Source organism: Macaca nemestrina, chromosome 5 (genome assembly GCF_043159975.1).
Source record: "Macaca nemestrina isolate mMacNem1 chromosome 5, mMacNem.hap1, whole genome shotgun sequence".
NCBI classification, from domain to species: Eukaryota; Metazoa; Chordata; class Mammalia; order Primates; family Cercopithecidae; genus Macaca; species Macaca nemestrina.
Genome location: NC_092129.1, coordinates 38,164,715 through 38,187,696, shown reverse-complemented (window position 1 = coordinate 38,187,696; position 22,982 = coordinate 38,164,715). Strand labels below are relative to the sequence as shown.

Genomic DNA, 22,982 nt, shown 5'->3' with positions numbered 1-22,982 from the left:
ACTGTATCAATATGGTAATACATGTGGATAACTCAGCAAATTCCATAACAACTATTCAATGTATGTTGATTTTTCTCCTCCCTTCCTTGTTATATCTTTATTTATTTCTGGAATATCACATATTCCTTTAGTTGCCTTAAAGCCATCTGTTAAATAATTAATCTGTATATATTATATAGTATATATAATCTAATAATGTAATAATCTTTTTTAACTTATAGAGAAGACATCTTTTAGAAATAATGAAAGTTATCAACCTCCTTCTCAGAGAAATGCACACTCCACAACATTTTACACATCATGTCAGTGCTCAGGGGTCCTCACACTCCAGCGTCCTTGACATTTGGTCTCTCTTGTCAACAATTACAGGGGACATGAGATAGCAAGTCCATTTCAAATGGCCTTAACTGTTAGACATTTCTTCCTTATATAGAGCCAGAATCTCCCTTGCAGGATTCCTACTCATTGGTCCCAGTTCTTTCTTTTCCAGACACAGGGAGAAATCTAATTGATTTTCAGCCTAATATCTGAAACAGTTGAAATTGGTAATCTTGTTCCACACATGACTCTTCTGACTAAGCTCTCTGGCTCCTCCTTCCATCTGTTTCTTTTATGTGGTTCCCACAGTCCAAACCCCTGTGACTACCATACTTGACACAGGCTGCTTCAACCCTGTCACAGTCCCCACTGGAATATTGTGCCTAGAACCGACAAACTAAGCTGCCATGGCTTCCCCAATCAGACACACAAAGCTACTTCCCCTCCACTCTCCATTTGGACTTTCTGCTATCCATGCAGCTCCGCCTGTGCCACGGGTCAGAAGCTGTGCAGGATGTGACAACTATTCATTTACTTCCATGTTCTCAATATTAACTTTTTTTTTTCTGCCCTGTCAGGCTTTTCTCCATTCTGATTCAATTAGTCCAAATAAATCTTTCTCTGAACGCTGTGTTCCCCATACATTTATTAAGCATGCTTTTTTTCTTCTTTTTTTTAAAACTAGCAATTTGTCATCTTATTCATTAATCTTTTCTTTTGTAACTTCTATTTTAAGTTCAGGGGTACAAGGGCAGGTTGGTTACATAGGTTAACTTGTGTCATGGGGACTTGTTGTACAGATTATTTCATCATCCAGGTATTAAGCCTAATATCCATTTTTTTTCCTGATCCTCTCCCTCCTTCCATTTTCCACCCTCTGAAAGGCCCCTGTGTGTGTTGTTCCCCTCTATGTGTCCACATGTTCTCATCATTTAGCTTTCACTTATAAGTGAGAACATGCGGCATTTGGTGGGAGTGTGAATTAGTTCAGCCATTGTGGAAGGCAATGTGGCGATTCCTCAAAGACCTAAAGACAAAACTACTATTTAACCCAGCAATCCCAGTACTGGGTATATGCCCAAAGGAATATAAATCATTTTATTATAAAGACACATGCACACACATGTTCACCGCAGCACTATTCACAATAGCAAAGACATGGAATCAACCTAAATGCCCATCAATGACAGCCTGGATAAAGGAAATGTGGTACATATACACCACAGAATACTATGCAGCCATAAAGAAGAATGAGATCATGTCCTTTGCCAGGACATGGATGGAGCTGGAGGCCATTATCCTTAACAAACTAACACAGGAACAGAAAAACAAATACTGCATGTTCTCATTAATCTTTTCTTTTTTTTAAGTTGGAGTCTTGTTCTGTCTCCAGGCTGGAGTACAGTGGCATGATCTTGGCTTACCGCAACCTCCGCCTCCCAGGTTCAAGCGAGTCTCCTGCCTCAGCCTCCTGAGTAGCTGGCACTACAGGTGTGCACCACCATGCCGAGCTATTTTTTTTTTTTTTTTTTTTAAGTAGAGACAGGGTTTCACCATGTTGGCTAGGATGATCTTGATCTCCTGACCTCGTGATCTGCCCGGCCTCCCAAAGTGCACACAGGCATAAGCCACCGTGCCTGGCCCATTAATCTTTTCTTAATGGAAATGCTGACAGATTCTTTTTTTAGCTTTTATTTTAGGTTCAGGGATACAGGTGCATGTTTGCTATATAGGTAAACTTACCTCACGGGGGTTTGCTATATAGATTATTTCATCACTCAGGTACTAAGTCTAGTACCTAACAGTTACTCTTTCTGATCCTCTCCCTCCTCCTACCCTTCACCCTCAAGTAGGCCCCAGTGTCTGTTGTTTCCCTATATGTGTCCATGAGTTCTCATCATTTGGCTCCCACTTATTAAGCATGCTTTTATTTATTCACCTAACTCAGATACAAAATCACGGAAGCAGACAGTACAGAGATTCAACTCTACCTTACCAGCTATCATGTTCCAGACTTACATCACTTTATGAATTAGCATATATGGCACCTGGTTGTACAACTGGTTACAAATCGATTTAACTCTGCTCTCTATATTGACACAAGTCAGAATTTCACTGTTTAGTTCAAACAACAAAATGGTTAGAATTTTTTCAAGAGCTTTCTCTTGCTTTTCTGATGTGCTCACATTATGTGTATTATCCATTATGGCCTAACACCTAAAACATGCATTTTTTGTGTAAACAGTACTGTTTTATATTTGCCATCACCCCCTTGTACTTTGCCACCTACTGAGTTCTGTTTCTTTTTTCATTAGAAGTCATGTAACCACTCTGTGGGGATTATCAGTTGCTATAAGAGATGGGTGGTGAGATAGGGTCTCCTATTTATTCTGAGAAGTAGCAACCTTCTCTCATCCCAAAACACACACACTCTCTCTCTCTCTCCCCCCCTTCCCCCACTCTCTCATTCACATGCACTGAAACTGAAAAATCACTGAACTCAGAATTGGTAGGTACCTTAAAGTCTAAAACAGTCTAGGAATTAAAACATTTTTTATCTATGTTGTACAATCAGAACTAAATCTTCAAAACGATAAACATAGAAAGGTAACAATTCCACTTACCTAGTGCTAATAATTGACAAAGACTTAAGTGCATTTGTTAGCCAGGAATCTGTCAGACCTTCAATCTCTGCCCTTAACTGTAGCCAGGCATCCCTCTTGGCAGGGCCAAGGAGTCCTGTAACACCAAAAAGCATGGCAGAGTTGAGAGATGAATATTTTCTCAGAATATCTAGTTTAGATTCCCTTCTGTCTGGAGTAGATCATTTTTATTTCAGTATATATCAGAAATGCAGAGAGATACAGATTTATGTCCATATTGATCCTTCATTTCTGAATTGATTACCCATTCATTCCTTCAATGAATATTTACTGAACTTCTAGGTCTCAGGTAGTGCCAGTGAAAAGTGGCCCCAGTCTCTGCCCTCACTGATCCTAGAATCTGGTGCAGTGGATCTCACCTAAAGAGCTTTGAACATGCCTCTGCCTGGATCTCATTCCAAGGGACTGTGATATTTGAGGTCTGGAGGAATAGTTGGGTTCCACCAACCTAGGGACACAAACCCCAAATGTTTTGACTGTCTGAAAAACATTTAGCTTCTTAATAATCACAATCATTCCCACTTTCAAACAGTAACAATGGCATCATCATATGTAGCTGTTAAAATGTATCTAATACTACTGCTAATGCTACTATACTTTGTACTGTAAGAAGAAATTAATTTTGTTTAAAATCATAAAGTGTAGGACAGTTATAGACAATAGTGAATTACAACATTGATGTTATAAGAAAAAAGATAGATGTGCTAATTTTTTATTTTAAAAGATCCAGTTCTTGCTTTTATGATAAAACGAGATCATGTAAATCCATTAAAAAGGAAGGTTTCTTATTGAAATTGTGTTTTAGAATGTCGGGAGCACATATACACTTGTATGGTTTTTTTTCAATCAAAATGTATAGTTTCTAGCAAGCGTCATTTGTCCTCATTATAATAAAGAGATGCTCATGTATGACAGAAGACTCACGGTTGTTTAAAGTTTCTAAGATACAAGATTATTTCTTAGTGTTCTTATTAACTTAAAATAATTTTACTAATACACCGCAAGAAGGAAATTATGACATCTGAATGATAAAAATTAACTCAGGTTTCTCAAGAGGATATTTATTTTAAAGCGAAATGTATTATCTACCATTGATTTTTAACTAGAAAATCGACTTACTTGATTTTACAAAAGCATCATGTACAGAGCACTAGAGTGAGTCAGGAAATCAGGGTTTCTCCCCAGAACCCCATGCAAGTGAGTAGCTTGAAGGGTCAGTTTCTTATTTGGAAATGAATGTCTTCCATATCTAAGCTCCCTTTTGGGGAGCTTATTATCCTCTTTGGCTCTACATCTTTTGTTCTCTGGGAGTTACTATGTATCCACTGAGCATCTCTTATGTGTTTCACTGCTACGCACTGGGGATACAAGGTGACCAGACACAGAGCCCCACCCTCATGATGTATATGGATAGATGTGATTATATACTATATATGAACATTTCATTTACTACATTGTATTCTATGACATATATGTGAATATATGTATATATAGTGTGCACAAGTATATTTAGTTGTATCATTCTGTTCTGGATTCCAGTTTATGTTCCTCAGTCATTCTTCCTTTTTAGAAAAAAAGAGAAGCATATAAAGAAACAAAATCCTGGGAGATTAATCTGATGTGACCTAATAGCAAATTTTAGGAATCTTGTTTACCTAAAATTGATTCTAATAAGATATTATCAAAGTTTATTTTATATATAAAAACACATCCAGGATCACAGTTTTGATATCAAAGGTTTTGGTATCACCTGTAAAATATGCGAAGGGGTATAAAATGGTTTTGATATTACCTATAGACTATCTGAACTTTTAAAAACTATGATAGTCATACTTGACACTACGCATGAGAAAGATACACTGTCATAAAACATTATTTTTTTAAAAGATAAAATAAACCTGTTGAAAGTCTTTGAAATGACATGAGTAACTGTTTACATTTATTTTTGATGGGATTCCAGAAAGATAATGCTTGCTAACAACCCTCCTTCAATGACTGAGGCTCTCTTCTTGAGAAAGGTCGTCTTCCCGCTGCCTCGGTCAGCTCCTCTGTCTGGTTTTCACTGATAATGCTCCAAGCACCAGCTGATAAAGGGTAAACTAAATGCCCTGCTATAAATCTTGACCAAACATCTGGGCACAAGGTTACACAAAGAATTCCCGATTCATGTGACAGTGGTGCATGTGTTATTTTGTAGTAAAACTTTTTCCCACCAATTCTAAGGAACTTCTGGCTCAATGTGGTTTAATATGAGCTTTTGTTTGTTTCTTTTACAGCAGAATCGTCTTTAACATGAAACTACAGTTTGAATTCTACCTATACCCCGAGGGCCTTTGTTAGATTTAAAAAGCCACACATACCTCCAACATTGTTCTTGTAGGTGTTATATAATTCTTTTACTCTTCTGTAACGAAAAGCCAACTTCCTCATCCAGTCAACCCCTCCTCTTACACCTGTTGGCAAACAAAGGTTTGCACTACTTGCAGCTGCATGGAAGCCATCAGTTGCAAAACTGTAGGTACTGTAACACCCAAAATACATTAAAAAGAAATAATTACATGTGCAAAACTCCACAGCCGAATTTCTGTAGGAAACAGCATACTGAAAGGCATAGCTTACCTTAAATCCTGCCCGTTATCATCAGAGGAAACATCATCTATATGAACTTGATCACATTCCTGTTAAAAACATTGGAAAAGTTATTTGTTTTCTAAATGATGCTTGTTATCATGTTTGAAGTTGTTCCCATCTTCTCATTTGATCAGACTACTGCCAGAAGATGGCAGCGTGTGCCCGTCCATCTCACTGCCTCGCTCTTGGTTTCTTCTATTGGAAAATGGCACCATTTCTACCCCAAAACATTTAAATCCAGAAGAGTTCCATAGAAAGGAGGGGAGAAATTACACGGCATGAGGGTTTCTTTAGAGCAATTTAAAAAAATTAATCTTAAAATTATTGATAAGAAATTCTCTTGAATCTCTGTAATCATTTGAGTTCCCTTCCAGCCATTTCTGTTGTGCATACTTAAGCATGGCTAATCTGAAGATACACAAAATTTATTTGGTCTAACACCTCAGATGGCTACTATTATTTGTCATTTGTTGAGCGGCAACAGGGGGTCTTGCCTTCAGATTATGGTGCCCTATGGAATTTCCACGACTTCCTGCTGGACCAGAACCATGAAAGAACCATGCTGGTGTTATTTTAAAGTCCTGACCTTTTGACACAGAAAAAGGGTAATAATCATAGAAACTGACATTTTCTTTTTGTCAAGTTTTTAAATTTTCAAATCAAAAAGACTACTTTTAAGTAAAAGGAAAATAATGAAGATTTATCATCTCAAATGTGCTACAAAATTCCAATCAAAATAAACTTTATGTAAGTATACCCACACAATTGACCTGATTTTAAGTTACAGTGTGCTCAGAACAAATGGGAACTTTTCTGGAAAAGGATTCAATCCTTCTTTGCTGTTCTGAGTCTCAGTCCATCTTCAAATAATCTGCAAAGTTCCAGAGCAGTATTATAAGCTCTAAAGGTGAAATTTGGTGAGCGCATTTAAAATGCTTAGTTCTCAGAATAATAAATATATAATCAATAAAAATAAATTATTTATAATAAATAACTGCAACCTCAGCGTATGGTTTAACATTTTGGGCCTCCTTAGTACCCCCTCAAAGTATTTTACTCATACACACAGATTCTGACTATGTACATGGTGCTGAGCATTCAAAATTATTATTTTTTTTAAATCATTAAATTTGAAAATACACCATACTAAACAAAGGTTTTTCAGCTACTATTTATATTCATTATTGGGCTTGAAAGTATCTGACAGTCAAATATTTCATATCTAGTCTCCAGATTTCCACACAGAATGCATTTAATCCGGTTCCAGTTGAAAGGTTGAGTTGACTCAGGCTTCCTTTAATATATAAAATTCAGTGACTAGCCCAATCAGTACCTTTTGAGTATGTAACTTGAAAATCCAGGTAAGTTAAAAGTTCATATAATTTACAGAAATTATAGGTTTAGTAAGTTTTGAATGAATCTCCACCTACACGTATGGGTCAAAAAATATCATCTGACTGGAAGTGCCCTGGAGTGCAGCATTTGGTTCACCAGGTTACATCCCCACTTACGGTACAATCTAGCATAGAATAATCACTCCACAATTCTTTCTTAAATAAATGGGAGAAGTCTAGACAAATGCTAATTCTTTACAGGATTACCACAATCATTTAAATTTTCTAACACGAAGTTATGATGATATAAAATAAAAGCATTCTAAATGGTGAGCAGAGTAAGAAGATATTTATGTGAAGAGTGGAAGGAAGGGAGAAAGAAGAGTACAGAGACTGCCGACGGAATGGCCTGGCCAGACGGCTATTTAGAAAAAGTCTTCCCCTCTTTGACCAAGTATTGGCTGAAAGGAGTGCAGTATAAACTGTAACCAAAGGAGGCATTATGCTTCCTGAAAAACATCCAGTAAAGGCATTGCAAGCAATGATGGTAACTGCTGGACTGGGCTTTAAGGAAAAGAGTGGAGAGATTTTACCCGTTAGCATAGGGGTTGGAAATAAAGTTTTTCTCCCAGAATATGGAGGCACCAAAGTAGTTCTAGACGATGAGATTATTTCTTATTTAGAGATGGTGACATACTTGCAAAGTCCATAGACTGAAATAAATCACTATTGAAATGGTGTCACATGAAGTTGCCCATTCCATTGAAGTTCTGAAATCTTTCCTCATGTAAATAACTTCTGTGTCTCTCTTTTATAATAAATTAGTGACATTCAAAAAAGTGGAGGAATCCTTGTAAATTTCACTGGTAATCAGAAGTTATTTCTCTATCTAATACTCTCTCATTGCAATTTTTAGAGAAATTCCTCTGACATTAAGTATTAACTCGCATGATTAATTTGTACACAGGTTGCCCAAAAACTTATCTTTTACTCCTGAGGACAACAGTATATCACACTTATTGGACCAGAAGCTCCATGATTGAAGTTATATTTGAGATTTTTCCAAATTTAACTTTTCTTTAAATTTATGCCTAGTTAACTATGCCTGTTGACTCTGGACGGTTGCCTGAGGATTACAATCCAGTGAAAGAAACCTGAACTTCCATTATTTACATTTTTAGAAAAAGCTAAATAATTGTTCGTCAATTATTTTTCACTCTGACAAATTCTTTAAGAATCATTTTGACCAAAAAGTGAAATACTAAAAACGCTAAAATGTTTTGGCTTTAACAAATTTTAGTAGAACTCAAACATTTGAAAATATTCTAGAACTAACCTTAAATACTTTAATTTTGTTTTACAAGGTAACCAAAAAGTTGTCACTGATATTTATCAGTTATAATTCACAGCAGTCTTTTCTCACTTTTGCCATCTCAAACTTCCTGGAGACTTCTTTTCTGGAGGTTATTCTAACTGAAATAGCACTTTATTTAAATACACAGGTTTCTCTTGTTAGGGGAGGGTAGTGTGGGCATTTGCCTTCTCTGCAGTTGAGCAGGATGCAGTGAAGTGTCTATTAGGAGGATTTAAACTTGTATCTTTTAAGGAATTACGTGAGGAACAGCTGCTACTATATATGTTGAAGTATCTACTGAAAGATTTGAGTGTCAAATTTAGATGTTTAGGTTTTACAAAAAAGCACCCCGAGAGCTTAAATATTCAACATCAACAATGACAACATAATAAGCTAATGGTAGAGTTACTCTCTTGAGGAATTCTTTTTGTCAACAAGAGTAGAAATCATTTAATTCCAGTTATGGAGCCCAAGCCACTTTTTGGCTGTAAGAGGTTTATTGAAATAAAAAATTGTGTGAAAGTAAAACTGCCTTTCAAAGTCAGATGCAGAAGGATAGGGGGCTATGTATGTAACTGTACTGAATGCTTTTGAAAGCTATTGTTTTGATTTTATTAGTTTTAGTGCTTGTTTACTCAAGTCAGTAAAAAACATTTGTGTTTCCTTGGGCACTTTATATGGATGTGCAAGCATTTGTGTGGCACCCATGTGTAGTGACAGTTCAGTCAATTTATATGCAGTAACTCAATTATTTTATTGATTAAGTATAGTATTGTTGAATAGCTAAGTTCTGTGGTTTGAGCCAAATAAAATTCTTATCATATTCTAAAACACAACTAAAAAGCTATATACTCAGAGAAGAGAAAGTCAATACCGGTATTTTCTCAGGAACTACTTCTAACAAAGATCCTGCCAGGTATTTCTGAAACACATATAACATAGTACCTGAACCAAAATAATGTCTTTAAGTGCCATACATGACTACATGTTTTTGATATACCAATATTCATTTCAAACTTGCTAAAGTTAGTTACAAATTCATTATATGCTATTTTCACCTTCTCACTTTAGCATTCTTTTAAAAGTTGGGTAGTAAATTTATTCCACCTGGCTTCTAACATGCCAGTAAAAAAGCTAAAAGTTCATTTATTCTACTTATTTCCAGTAAAAAATAATTAACCAAATGAAATAAGCACTTTTAGTTGGATACTACCACATAAAATTTCTTTTTTCTTTTTACACCTTTGAAAAGACTAATAATATTAAGATCCTCTTTACAATGAAACTCATCCATACTGATCAACAGAAAAACTAACCCCAAAAGTTATCGCTGTATGTAAAAAATTCAAGTTCTGGAAAGGTTAAGGTGTTTGTTACTATCAGGTATATATAAAATCATTCTGTATTCATAAGTAGCAGGATCAATTTAAATCAGGTTTTAGAGAGGTGATTATTTGTTATCTAAAACTGAAAGCTTGCCTAGTAATATTGACCTTTCATACTGTCCATTGTAGAAAAAACAAGAATGCCTCTTTCATCAGACAGTAATTGTATTATTTAGTAAAAACACTGACTCACTGTAGAGAAAAACAACAACAACAGCAAAATGTTGTTACACAGATTTCAGCACACACATTTATGGAATGTACTGAACCACTCATTTTTACTCTCATGTCTCAAATTTAACTCAAACTGGATTTAAGACCTTGTCATTGAAAAAACAAAACAAACATTTTCCAACTAGCGCGTTGGTGGGAGAGTAAATTAGTTCAACCGTTGTGGAAGACAATGTGGCGATTACTCAAGGATCTAGAACTAGGAATTTGACCCAGCAATTCCATTACTGGGTATATACCCAAAGGATTACAAATCATTCTACTATAAAGACACATGCACATGTATGTTTACTGCAGCACTGTTCACAATAGCAAAGACTTGGAACCAACCCAAATGCCCATCAGTGATAGACTGGATAAAGAAAATGTGGCACATATGCACCATGGAATACTATGCAGCCAAAAAAAAGAATGAGTTCATGTCCTTTGCAGGGACATGGATGAAGCTGGAAATCATTCTCAGCAAACTAACTTAGGAACAGAAAACCAAACACTGCATGTTCTCACTAATAAGTGAGAGCTGAACAATGAGAACACATGGACACAGGGAGGGGAACACCACACACTGGGGTCTGTTGGGGGGTGGAGGGCTAGGAGAGGGATAACATCAGGAGAAATACCTAATGTAGATGATGGGTTGATGGGTGCAGTAGATGACGGGTTGATAGGTGCAGCAAACCACCATGGCATGTGTATACCTACATAACAAACCTGCACGTTCTGCACATGTACTCCAGAACTTAAAAGTATTTTTAAAAAAAGTTATTTAAGTAACTCAATAACTTGGCTTTTCTTTCTCACACACTTGAAACATTTTCAGCATAGGATGGGTCAGAAGTATGTGCTCTGGAACTAGGCAAATCTGCTTCAAATTCCAGTTCTACCACTTAGATAGCAGGTAACTTTAGATGTGATTTGTATGTTGTGGACCATAGAGTTTCTCCCTTGCATAAATAATGTGATAAACACATTTACTTCAATACACTGTTAAGTAATTAATGGAAAGTTCAACATAAAATATCTAGAACAAGGTAGGGGTTCAGTAGTGGTAATCTCCCTCTCAATTCATCATATGATTATAGACAAAAACTTTTATTTAATTATGAAACTATGAGATAAAAAATAAATTTAAACATGCCATCTGAAAAAAAATGAAAGAGAAATCTCTATTTCAGCACAGTTATGCTTGACTGAGAAGTACTTCTGCCAAGAACCTGAACTACTTAGTTATTTCAAATTGTATTATCTGAATGTTTAATAACCTAGGACACAGATGGCATACCTTATTGCAGTACATGTTCAACTACTCTGAGGCTATTTTTCCTTGGGTCGTTTCATTTTGCTGTTGTTTTTATTTTCTTTTTCTCTTATTTGCCATTTAGACACTGTCTTGCCATTTGAGGTTGAAAATGGAAACATAATTTTTAAAATGAGAAAATAAATGCATTTAAATGCATCAAACATGCTTAAATAGTTCTAGCACTGTTTTATCCAGAAGGGAAAGAAATGAGGAATGATAATGTTAGCTAAAGTTAGGCTTCAGATTATCCACAAAATTAAATGATCTATGCTATCACCACGAATAGTGTCTGTGAATATTGTTTAGTGATTAACCTAAATAGGCTCCTGGTTAATAATCTGGAAGAGCTAATGCTGATTCCAAAGGTGCCAAGCCTCTTGCGGCTGAAACACTAAAAGAACCAAGAGTCACGTACGGCTGTGGACAGTAAGGACAGCAAAGCCAACAGTCTCCTCTTTGGAGACATTTTTGTTCTACATATATATTATTCACGAACACAAATTAACTTTCTGCTTATATTTGTAAATAAAACTTTTCCTCTTGACAAGAACTTTACGCTTCTCTTGAGCTAAATTTTTATCCTTCTGTTTTCTCGAGGTTATCTGCAGATATAGAAACCATCTAAGAGGTCTGCTGTTGGACAAAACTATTTGTACCTGGTACAATTCTTACCTCTAAATCATTAAAAAACAAATGAGTGTCAGCAAGATTAAAAATCATTTCTTCCATGCGGAGTCCAAGGGTTACAGCCATGGGGGGATCCTGTAAAGAAAATGTACACATAATGAGGTAAAATTTCAGTAAGCACTTATTATTAAAAATATTTTAAGCACGTATTGCTGTGGTGGAAGAGAGAGGAGACTGCATGGGTTTTTACTGAAGATTCAAAAGATTTCTCAGTCATCCGGAAAGGTGACTTTCCAGAAGGTTCAGATATACCAAACGCACAGGCACACCTGGGAATTCAGACATAAGTAACGATGACACAGCATACATTTTCACACAAAGCTGTACGTTCAGGAGGGAAGGAGGAAGGGAGCCATTCAGTTCATATGACCCAGTTTACATATAATCTATGTAAGTATTTTGGAGAAAGGTATTTGGATGGGGTGCTGAAGAATGGAGTAAACTCGCTAAAAAGAAAGGGTGTCTTTTTAAGAATAATGACAAATAATGAGAATTAAAAGAGAAAAATAGGTCAACTGGGTATTTAAAAGACTTGAGCAGAGAATGTTATCTGGAGGTGAAACAGGAAGAGCTGGCAGAGGATGGTGCAACCATCACTTAATTTTTGATTGCATTTTTATCAACAAGGTAAGAGGAATCTCCCTATCCAAACATGTGTAGAGTTTGGTCTAACCTGCATTTGACTAAGGTTGAAGAAGTGAGGGGTGAGAATAGCTAAAAGAACATTAGTTCTCTAAGCGTAATCCAGGTACAAAATATATGCTTTGGGAAGTTAATGAAAGTGACGGGGTCAGTAAAGAGTTAAAATGACTCAACTTTTGTTTACAGAAACCAAGATATTAAACAGCAGCAAGGAGTTGAAAATCAAGACCAGAGTTGTTACTTTAGCATAATTAACTGCAGCTGAAGGCCTAGCATCAAGCGATATAAGACTAAAAAGTAATGAGCATTTGGGGATAGGGATTGGAATAGAGAAGTAATTCATGCTCAAACATTGTGTTTAAAATTCTCAAAGTTGGAATGATGGCTAAAGAAGAACTGCTCATAGATGCAACTCAGAAGATATGGGAAAGAAAAAACCTGGAAGGGACAAACCCTTAAAATCTGTAGACCAGAGGGGTGTTAGCAGGGAGAAGAATAAGGTTTTGAATAAAGCTGACAAGTCCAGAAGGATACTATTGGTTTTGGCTGGGAAGTTATTTTGGAAGACCTCAGAGGGTGATTTGGGTTGAGTGGCTGGGCCAGGAGCCAGACTGCAGGGATTTGAGAAGAGAGAGCCGAAATTGTGTTTTCAACATTCTAATAGTTGGCATTTCAAGAAATGTATCTCAGCTTGGGGAAATGTAACACAAACTTTACTCAATTTATGATAAGAACATGCAACCCAGGTCAGGCCAAGCAGTATTCATCTACACCCTGAACTGATTCCATCTGCAAGGAGAAACCACTCTTCATGCCACATCTCCACTAAGATAACCCATTTTATTCCTATATTTCCTTTCATCATATTTTGAGGGGGAAGCCCTAAAGTGTAAACATATTTGAGATGTCATCCTGTGTTCTGTAGCCATTAAAACCTGGAGAATAGGAATTATATGCTAAGAAAAAGGCACTGAGTGCTAAGGGGTCACTGGGGTATGAGAGCTAAACTAAGACTCGATGTGAGTGAAGATAGAGATAAGAAAATAATACGTTGGATTTCAACATAATTTTCTAATTGTTTACATCTCCTCATTTAGAGATTTATGTGGATTGCATAGCCAGAGATTCTCATTTCTCAGTAATGGATGCTGACTCCACATATCTGATGGCATCCTGGTATTCTGTCATCTGGTAGCTTGACTGTGCTGCTGGATTCATCCGTCTTCCAGTGACAGAACCATTTGGGACTATATAGCCAAAGATCAAATCAGTTCTGTTTTAGCCAACAAACATTCATTCAAAACAAGAATAAAATTATTAGTAAGTAGGCCAGGCACAGTGGCTCATGTCTATAATCCCAGCACTTTGGGAGGCTGAGGCAGGCAGACCATTTGAGGTCAGGAGTTCGAGACCAGCCTGGCCAACATGGTAAAACCCTGCTTCTACTAAAAATACAAAAAATAGCTGGACACAGGGGTGCGTGCCTGTAATCCCAGCTACTCGGGATGCTGAGGCACGAGAATCCCTTGAACCCGGGAGGCGGAGGTTGCAGTGAGCCAAGATCATGCCACTGTACTCCAGCTTGGGTGACAGAGTGAAACTGTATCTCAAAAGAAAAAAAAAATGTTAATAAGTGCCAGTTTGTGTCTCAAGGGGTTTCAGAGCTCAGAAGGGCCCTTTGCTCTGTTTCCTTCAAGGATACAATTCTTTTCTCTTTCTTTTTTTTTTTGTTGTTGATCATGTTTTTGTTGAAATAAAATCTCTAAAGGTGGTATAAGTTTAAAAAACACATTTTGTCTTTTTTGGTTGAAAAATTCCTATTATTAATCTCTGTATTTTTGGCAGGGTTGGGGGGAACTAGGCATTAAATAGGCTGAGGACATTCTATGAAACTATTCTGCCTAGTCACGGAACCATGAACAAAGTCTACAGAAATATCAGGAAAAATCAAATGTAATTATAGCATGAAAACATATAATTCCATTAGTGACGCTCTGTGCTTTTGAGGAATGTTCACTGATGCAAGACAATAAAACTGAGCTCCACACTACTCTGTTATGTTTCTGATGATTACTGCCCTAAAGATATATATTTCAGATAGCAGTTCAGAAGTATCTGATTTAAAAGGTTTTCCTTCTGGAGACCAGGTTGGTTAGGCTCTTATCCTGTGATTTGCCAATATTTCTTTTTAAGTTTTAAATACAATTATTGAATTTCTTCACTTCATTCTTCACATTCTTTGCATTTGCAGATCAGATTTATGGGGATGGGAGAAAACATACTGTTCCTTTTGATTGTTACTTTGATCAATTCCATGCTTCTGAAGTACGTAACTCTCTGTGCTACCCAAACAGTGATAGGAAAATCCATGAAGAATGCATTTTGTACATCTGATAAGCATGCAAACAAGTATAATTTAAAAAAAAAAGCAAAATGCAAGAATCTGCTAGCAAGCAAGCATGGCATGTGGTATGATAAAAACTGCAGTTGAGCACCCCACTGGAATGCAACCCCACGGCACTAGGAGGGCTGGTCATTTGTTTTTCAAGCTGTGGCGGTTCCACATCACACACTCTATGAGAGCCAGGACTTAGTAAGCATTTTGGCAAAATATCATTTGTAACTGGGAAAGTTTAGGTTTGTGGTTTGCTGGAGTGTGAACTAGCTGTATTTCACTAAGGTTTCCAGAGAGCAAGGCCTATTGAAAGAGAGATGTTTCGTCAGCCATGCCAAAGACTTGGCACAGATGGGCCGGGGATAGTCATGCCATCAGCCAAGGAAAACCATGCCTGTAAGAGGTGATGATCTTGTTTCTAAGAGAATGTTGGGGCGGGCTTACTTTCAAATATCTAATTTTACTTTTTGTTTTTTTCCAACTTACTAAGTCACCGGGACAGCTAATTCTAAGTGAGCAGATTACAGCACTGCATTTTTCCAGCTAAAGGACTCACAGATCCAAGAATCCAAGAAAGATGACTGGACATTTGGTGGGTGTAGCCTTAGCAATGCTGGGCACCCTCCATCTTGCCAAACTGCTGTGAAGGAGCTGCCAGCACCTGCAATTGCACTGTTTTATCAGGCATTTGAGAATGAAACATACTTTTGGATTGAACTCAAGTTTTATACAGAGATGTTTGCTCATTTTCATTAGATGTTTGTAGAATTATGGGCACCTTATGAATCAAGAGTTGCTTTTTTTTTCTTTGCATTTAAGTGTAGTGAGTGTTGAGTTTAGGGTCTAAAATGAGGTGATAGCAAAAACTTGGATAGAGGAAAAAAGTGGGATAATAAAGGCACTAACAGGGTTTTGTGGAAGTTCTGATATATATTATACATATTATAAAAGTTCCAAAAGGTTCAAAGTGTCTACAGCGGAGTTTAATAGGAGGAAAATTGAACTACTGCCAATTTATTCTGTGTACTGCTGTATCAAAATACTGAAACTATTCCCCAGACATTTTACTGAAAAGAGAGAGAGAGAGACAGAGAAGAGGAAGATGAAGAAAATAAATAGCTCTTGGCCTTTAAATGTGTGGTTCTAAGCCAGATGTTACCAGTGTATAATCAAGGCAGGATCCAGTAGAGCACTTCTCTAAATCAAAATACTAACGCCTATTAGCCATGTGAACACAGAGCATAAATTGGAGCCAGACTGTCTGTCTATGGGCCTCTGCCCTGCATTGGGCCATCAGCTGGAATTCCTCCTCTAGGGACACACTGCAAAAATATCTCTGGAGAGGCAACAATTATGTATTTTTAAAGAAACTAAGGACTTTTTTTTTTTCTTTTAAAGACATCAACCTCTTGAAACAGTTTTTTTTTTTTAATTTTTTTTATTTTGGGACTCGTAGCACATGTGTAGACATGGGCACACAGAGATAGAAGATATGCAAGTTCATCACGGAAGAAAGAAGGCAGACCAGCTCTCATGAACCTGGTGGAAAAAGTTACTGGATTTTTTAGAATACATGTACTCTCTAAATCATACGAAATAAAATGAAATTCAGTCACAAATCACAAGGGAAATTTTACAAATGTGATACTTGTCTATGATGGATAGGTAGTGGGCTTACAAGTTCTTAGGATGAACTGGAGAATGGTTTCAGGAACATTCATTTACTCATCACATATTTATTGAGTGACTATTATGTATTAGAGACGTTCAAATTCTAAGCAGAGAGCAGATAACCAAAAAAGCAAAGCCCCTACCTTTATGGGGTTTATATTATTACTGGATGAGCTACCCGATAAACAGACAAGAAAACAAGGGAATATCAGGTGGTGATAAAGCTACGAAAGAAAAACCAGGATACGCAGATACAGAAGTGATGAGGATGACTGGAGAGGGCTAATTTAAAGCAAATTCAGAGAAGGCCCCTTTCAGGAGGCAATGGCAGAGACAGAAACAAAGGCCTGACAAAGGCAAGGGAGCTAGGCATGAACAGGCGCCATGGTGGCGAACATACGGAGAGCCCAGAGGCGAGAACGAGTGTGTGTGAGAGAAACAGTGTGAGGAAGAGGGACCCTGACCAGGGAGGGGAAAGGAAACAATGATTTTAAGAATGCAAGAGTGCTCCACTGAATGTCTGTGAGAGACCACAGCAAGATAAGCCAAGAAGGAACACTTGATTTGGCACTGAGGTGGCTCCTCAGACTTGGCAAGTGTCATGTTATGGCAAAGCTGGAAAGAGCAGAGAGAGAGAGCAGTCACCGGAGGGGAAAATGGGCTCAAGAAGCTCTTCTAATGATAGGAATGTGACAGCAGACACGATGGTGTGATGGGAAGAATCTAGAAGAGTGACAAACTGGTGGCTTAGCGAAAGAAGTTCTTTCAGGATTCCTTGGGTAGGTGAGGGGGGCACGGAACCAGGGTGCGAGAGGTGCAAGAGACAGCAGAGACTGTGGCTACAGATGTAGGGAGCAGGGATTTGGTGGTGCAAAGATGACAAAATTCATTTGTTTGCTTTTTTCCCCCTAGTAATTGAGGAGATTTGTACAGAACTGGGAGAGGTATGCTTGCTCTCCCTTCAGCTCTTCAAAACCTGCAACAGGAAGAGTTCATGACCCCAAGAGTGCTTGCACCCACTTGAGATTTGTGGCCACATTCAGCTGCTGAGGTACAGGCAGTCAGTGGGGTTTTCTTTTTTTTTTTTTTTTTTTTTTTTTTGAGACAGAGTCTCGCTCTGCCGCCCAGGCTGGAGTGCAGTGGCCGGATCTCAGCTCACTGCAAGCTCCGCCTCCCGGGTTCATGCCATTCTCCTGCCTCAGCCTCCCGAGTCAGTGGGGTTTTCTGCAAGATGAGTCTGATGGAAAAATAATGGGGTAAGGATAGAAAGGCATTATGGAAAAGTGAGGTTATAGTGGTACATAAAGAGGACTCCAAGCTGGGAGGATGACATCTAAGACAGGGGTTCTCAGACTCCACCATGCATGGGAAACACCTGCGGAGCTTTCACAATGCCTGTTGCTCAGGCCATACCCCATACCAACTAAATCGGATTATCTGAGGTGGGTCCATGCATCAGTCATGCTAAAGCTCTGCAGTGAGTCCAAGGTAAAAATGAGATGGAGAGTCAGCAGATGACAACCTTGCTGCTCAAAGTGTTGTACACAGACCAGCACCATTGGTATCACCTGGGAGCCTGTCAGAAAGGCACACCTGTAGACCCTTCCCCAGATCTAGTTTGCCAGGTAGTTTAACAAGATTATCAGGTGATTCATATACATGTTACTTTTGAATAAACACTGGTCTACGAGCTATTATAATGAGAGACTGGGATAGTTAAGAAAAATCAGAGCTAACATGACCTTCTGGCTTTCCAAGAGTTAAGCCTCTGGGGTGCTTCCACAGGACAGCTGGTCTTGAGCCAGCGTGATCACTGAGTAGAACTGTGGCTTAGTGTAATTTCTCGGGAACTAGACTTCTCTAGAGTTGCTTACGAGGAAGAGTGCCTTTTCCACCCTTCACCTCCATAAAGATCATTCTGTGGACTTAACTTCAAGGACCAAATGTCTGATGGTGTCTTTTTCTTAGTGATGTAGCCAGTTATCTGCTGGGGAGCTGGTAAAGGTGAAAAGCCAGCACATTTTGCATTACAAGATTTTGTTCACAATTCAAGTGTTCAGTGTAAGCAACATATTTGCAGTTGAACATAGTTAATGTTGTCAAGCTTAAATTGTGTGATGAAGGGGATCATCACACAACTTACCACTAGAGGCTTCTACAGGTTCAATCAGAAGGGAATCCAAATGTATTAAACTAATAACAGAATAAATGTACTTCAGGGTGAATTATAGTGGTAGTACATGGCAACAGTGTAACACGGCACTTGAATGGAAAGAAAAATATCATGTTGGTGAGAATGACTGTGGGAGGATGAGTCAGAAAGCACAGGGCCCAGAGAAAAGTGGCAGAGCAGAGGTGCCAAATAAACACACCTAACGAGGCTCCTCAGGACTTCGGGAGAAAGGTGATTGACATGTTAGGAGACGGCTATAGGAGGAAAGGCCTAGGAGAGGGTTGATGATAATTAAATAATACTTAAGGTAAGTTCATGTTCTAATCCCCCACCTCCTCAAGATATTAGATTAAATAATTATCAACTGAGATCAAAGGAACTGAAAACTTCAGGGCAGTTTACAGAAGGCTGCTCTATGTGTTTTAAAGAGATTAGTTACCATTACCTCTCTGGTATATTAGCTTCAAGTTAATCAATGTGATGTCCTTTCAAGATCGTTCCCCTTTTCTAACGTAATTCCCGCAATTACTTGGTAAAGACGGGCTTAAAAAAAGTTAGTAATATATTTGGCTATTTAAAAGATCACGCAGAGCCATTCAATTTAATTTTTAAAAGAAATTATCAAAATAAACATATACTCAACACAAAGCTCTGCAAGGGGAGACAATAGGTAGCAATGATTCCCCAATTCTCCAGGGAAGAGTTTGAGATATGTCACTGTCTTTGATTTGGCTTTATTTTCACATGCATATGTATGATATTTCTGTACACACTATATACGTCCACATGAACACACAATCAAACTTACTATAAGCTGCCAGTAAAAACATTATGCATTTTACAAGGCTTGTAAATTCTGTAATCATTCCTTTTATATAATATATACCAAAACCACTCTCTAGTCACCCTGCCATAGGTGCTACTTCTCTGCAACACTGAGCTTGCTGACTCATATTATGAGGTAAAACAACAGATAAAAATATAAAATGCAAATTTCCTTAGAAAAAATTCAGTTTCCTATATTTCAGATTTCCTTGAAACTAAATAAATAGATCATGCTTACTGAATGTTTATTCTGTGGTGAGTTTTAATGCATTAACTCATTTAACCCTCAGAATCAAATTACTACTTTTATTATTCTCCTCATTTTATATACAAGACAACTGAGGCTCATAAATGCTAAATAAACTACTCAAGGTCACATGGGCACTAGGAGGGAGAGGTAGAATTTGAACTCAGGGTCATTCTCCCTCCAAAGCCAGAGCCCTCTAAGCATATGGTATTTGTTAGCTCTGCCATTAGGACTGCCTCAGATCCATGGTACTAACACTTGATTAATTCTATTACTTTCTATTAAACCATGTTGGTTTTCTTTAGTCCAAATGCACAAAAGTAAGCATTTATCTTCATGACTAACCTATCATTTAAAATCCAGTCAAATGCCATGTTAGAAGTATTTTTCTACATAAATGTGTGTAGACTATTCAATACACAAGCAATCAATTGATTAATTCTGATGAACATATTATTTCACCAGCACTGCTGTTATATGCGATGTTGTCTAAAACAAGCAAGCAGTTTGGGGAAACTGAATCTGAGTTTCACATTATCAGGCAACCATTCACTTTTCCTTCAGTTCCTCACTTTTTACCCCTGACTTGGGCTATTTCTTCTGTGTCCTTACTGTGGAATAACTTTAGAGTATCACAGCTTCATAGCACATGATACATTAATGATCCAAAATAAACCAAATCCGTAAAGCCCAATTTATTCAGTTTTCTTCACCCTCCCCTGAAAACAAAAGGAATCACTGCAAGTTATCAGGTAAAATGACACATACAATTGATCAGGGAATAGAAATAATGTTCATAAACTCTAACATGATGGATGATTCCTGGTCTACATCCTGTCAAATTTACAAGCTCCTATTTTAGAGTTCTGCAGCACAGAAACTGTACATGGCAATTGGTGCTCAGCTGCAAAACCCATCACCAGCCTTATAGCAGCAGGGCTCAGATAGCGAGGTTCCTCATTCGCCATCATCAGAAATGTCCAGGAATAGTTCTTCTTGGAAAAGCAGTGTTGACAATTGAACAGAGTCAAAAAGTGATAACATATTAGGAAGATGCTTGGGAAATTCACATTATTTAATTTATAAATGAAAGTAGACTTTTCCAAAAGTTTCTTTTCTTTAATTAAAACACAAAAGTTAGTTAGGACAATTTATGGGTAAAAGGTCATTCCTACATTATTGTGGTCCACACATTTTATTTTTATAGGTTGTGGGGAAAGAACATGAGACCAAAAGAATATAGAGATTAAGAACCTATCAAAGAGATATGGATTCCACTGACCTTGCCACTTACGAGCTATATACAGTGGTACCAATCACACAGGGTGATGGGAAAAGCTAATGAGAGAATGTATTTCACAGGACACTCAGCCAAGGGCCAGGCACACAGTAACCAGTCAAAAATGATACTCATTATTGTCCACTAATTATGGGTGGGGAGAGAGAAAGACAGTTAGATATGTAGGTAAGTATGGTAACTTCAGGATATGATTGACATCTCTGGTCTTTATAGGTGCAGCTCCCAGCTCGCTATACTTGAGGCCACTGCAGTGCCACTTCACCATTCTGCAGGAGTAAACATTGACCTTGCAGGTCTGAAAACACCTGCCTTTAGTTATTTCTCATTTTGGAGAAAGAAGGTATATGTTTAGGAATTTTCTCTAACCTAGGAGGTAGATGATAGTTATCACTGTGGAGTGTCATTTTTATATAAGTATATTATCTCATTTAAGCCACCCTGTAACCCCTGGAAGGAAATGAATTATAACCATTTTCAGATGAAACAGGCTCAGAGGTCAAACAGTTTGCCCTTAGGCACAGCCAGGCACAGCCAGGCACAGGAGGTCCTTCTGACTTTTAGCTCAGTGTTCCTTCAGCTAGTCGACTGCCTTCCAGGCTGTATTGTGAGCAAGCATCAGGATTCAGGAACCCCTTTCATGGTGACCAAGAACAATGGGAAAGGGGTGGTCATGTAGGGGAAATGGGATCTCTCCAGTCCCCCATCTGTACATTTTACCTAGAGCAGTTCTGCCCTTAGATGTTCTATACAGTGACGCTCTCAGTCATATGTGTGTAGAGGAATCTCTGGCTAAAATAATAAAAAAATCACTATGCTATACCAAAATGTTACACTCTAAAATGCATATTGTGGAAGTAAGACTGATCTAAGAAATGAAAAGAATTAAGAACCCATAATAATTTTAAGGACTCATAATAATTTCAAGCTTAGACAATCTTAACACTATAAAGGTCTTTTCCCCGCTCCCAGAAATAATGGCTCTGGTCACTTTTGTTATTAGCAATGCAAAGTTCTGACTTAACTAATTGTCAGAATGACCTTATTTCAGTCAGTCCTCAAGGTTATTACTGATGACATGAGGGAACTGAGGGATTAAACCTAGTTATAGAGGATTCTTTTAAACATCTCATGACCTTTATTATGACAACATGCATTGAATGGCTATAAAATGTAAGCATTTCCTGTATCTATTTGACCATGGCCTTTTCTCAAAGACTATTAATTAACATGTTCATTAGTTTGCTCAAGGAAAAAAAGTCTGGGAAATACTCTACTCTAGTGGTTCTCAAAATGCAGCCCAGGACTATGAGCTTTACCTGGAAATTTGTTCCAAAACCAGTGGTCCCATTCCAGATCTCCTAAATCAGAAACTCTGGGTTGTAACCCAGTGATCTGTGTTTAACAGGCCCTGCAGGTTACTGTGACTCACACTCAAGTTTCAGAAGCACTGTTCCTATTTAAGGCATGGCCATTCTTACTGCACAGCATCTTCTAAGTGGTCAACTTGTGTACGCTCTTATTCCTCTAAATTCTACTCTCTACATAGCAGACAATGACAAACTTAAAACTCCCCTAACAGCTTCCCACTGCAACCAGAAAAAAAACCCAAACACCTTACTATAATGAAGAGTCCTTGCCTGATCCAGCCCTTGCCTACCTCTCTGTTCTTATCTTCTACTATTTATTTTTTATTTTTGTGGGTACATAGTAGGTGTATATACACATGGAATAAATGAGATTTTTGTTTTGTTTTGTTTTGTTTTTGTTTTGAGACAGAGTCTCACTGTGTCGCCCAGGCTGGAATGCATTGGAGCCCTCTCAGCTAA

General features: G+C 37.8%; 1 protein-coding gene and 1 pseudogene across 16 annotated transcripts in view; one reads left to right on the top strand and one right to left on the bottom strand.

Annotated features, from left to right (window-relative positions):
- LOC105465636 (EYA transcriptional coactivator and phosphatase 4) overlaps positions 1-22,982 on the bottom strand; it is a 280,315-nt gene that overhangs the window by 8,071 nt on the left and 249,262 nt on the right. For all 16 annotated transcript variants that reach the window (XM_011714173.3, XM_011714183.3, XM_011714174.3 and 13 more), the window contains 4 exons: positions 11,889-11,978; positions 5,601-5,659; positions 5,342-5,502; positions 2,943-3,057 (listed from right to left, as the gene is read on the bottom strand). In XM_011714173.3, coding sequence (XP_011712475.2) covers positions 2,943-3,057; positions 5,342-5,502; positions 5,601-5,659; positions 11,889-11,978 — 425 coding nt within the window. The remainder of the gene's footprint in view (positions 1-2,942; positions 3,058-5,341; positions 5,503-5,600; positions 5,660-11,888; positions 11,979-22,982) is intronic.
- Positions 5,761-7,663, top strand: LOC105465773 (10 kDa heat shock protein, mitochondrial pseudogene; annotated as a pseudogene).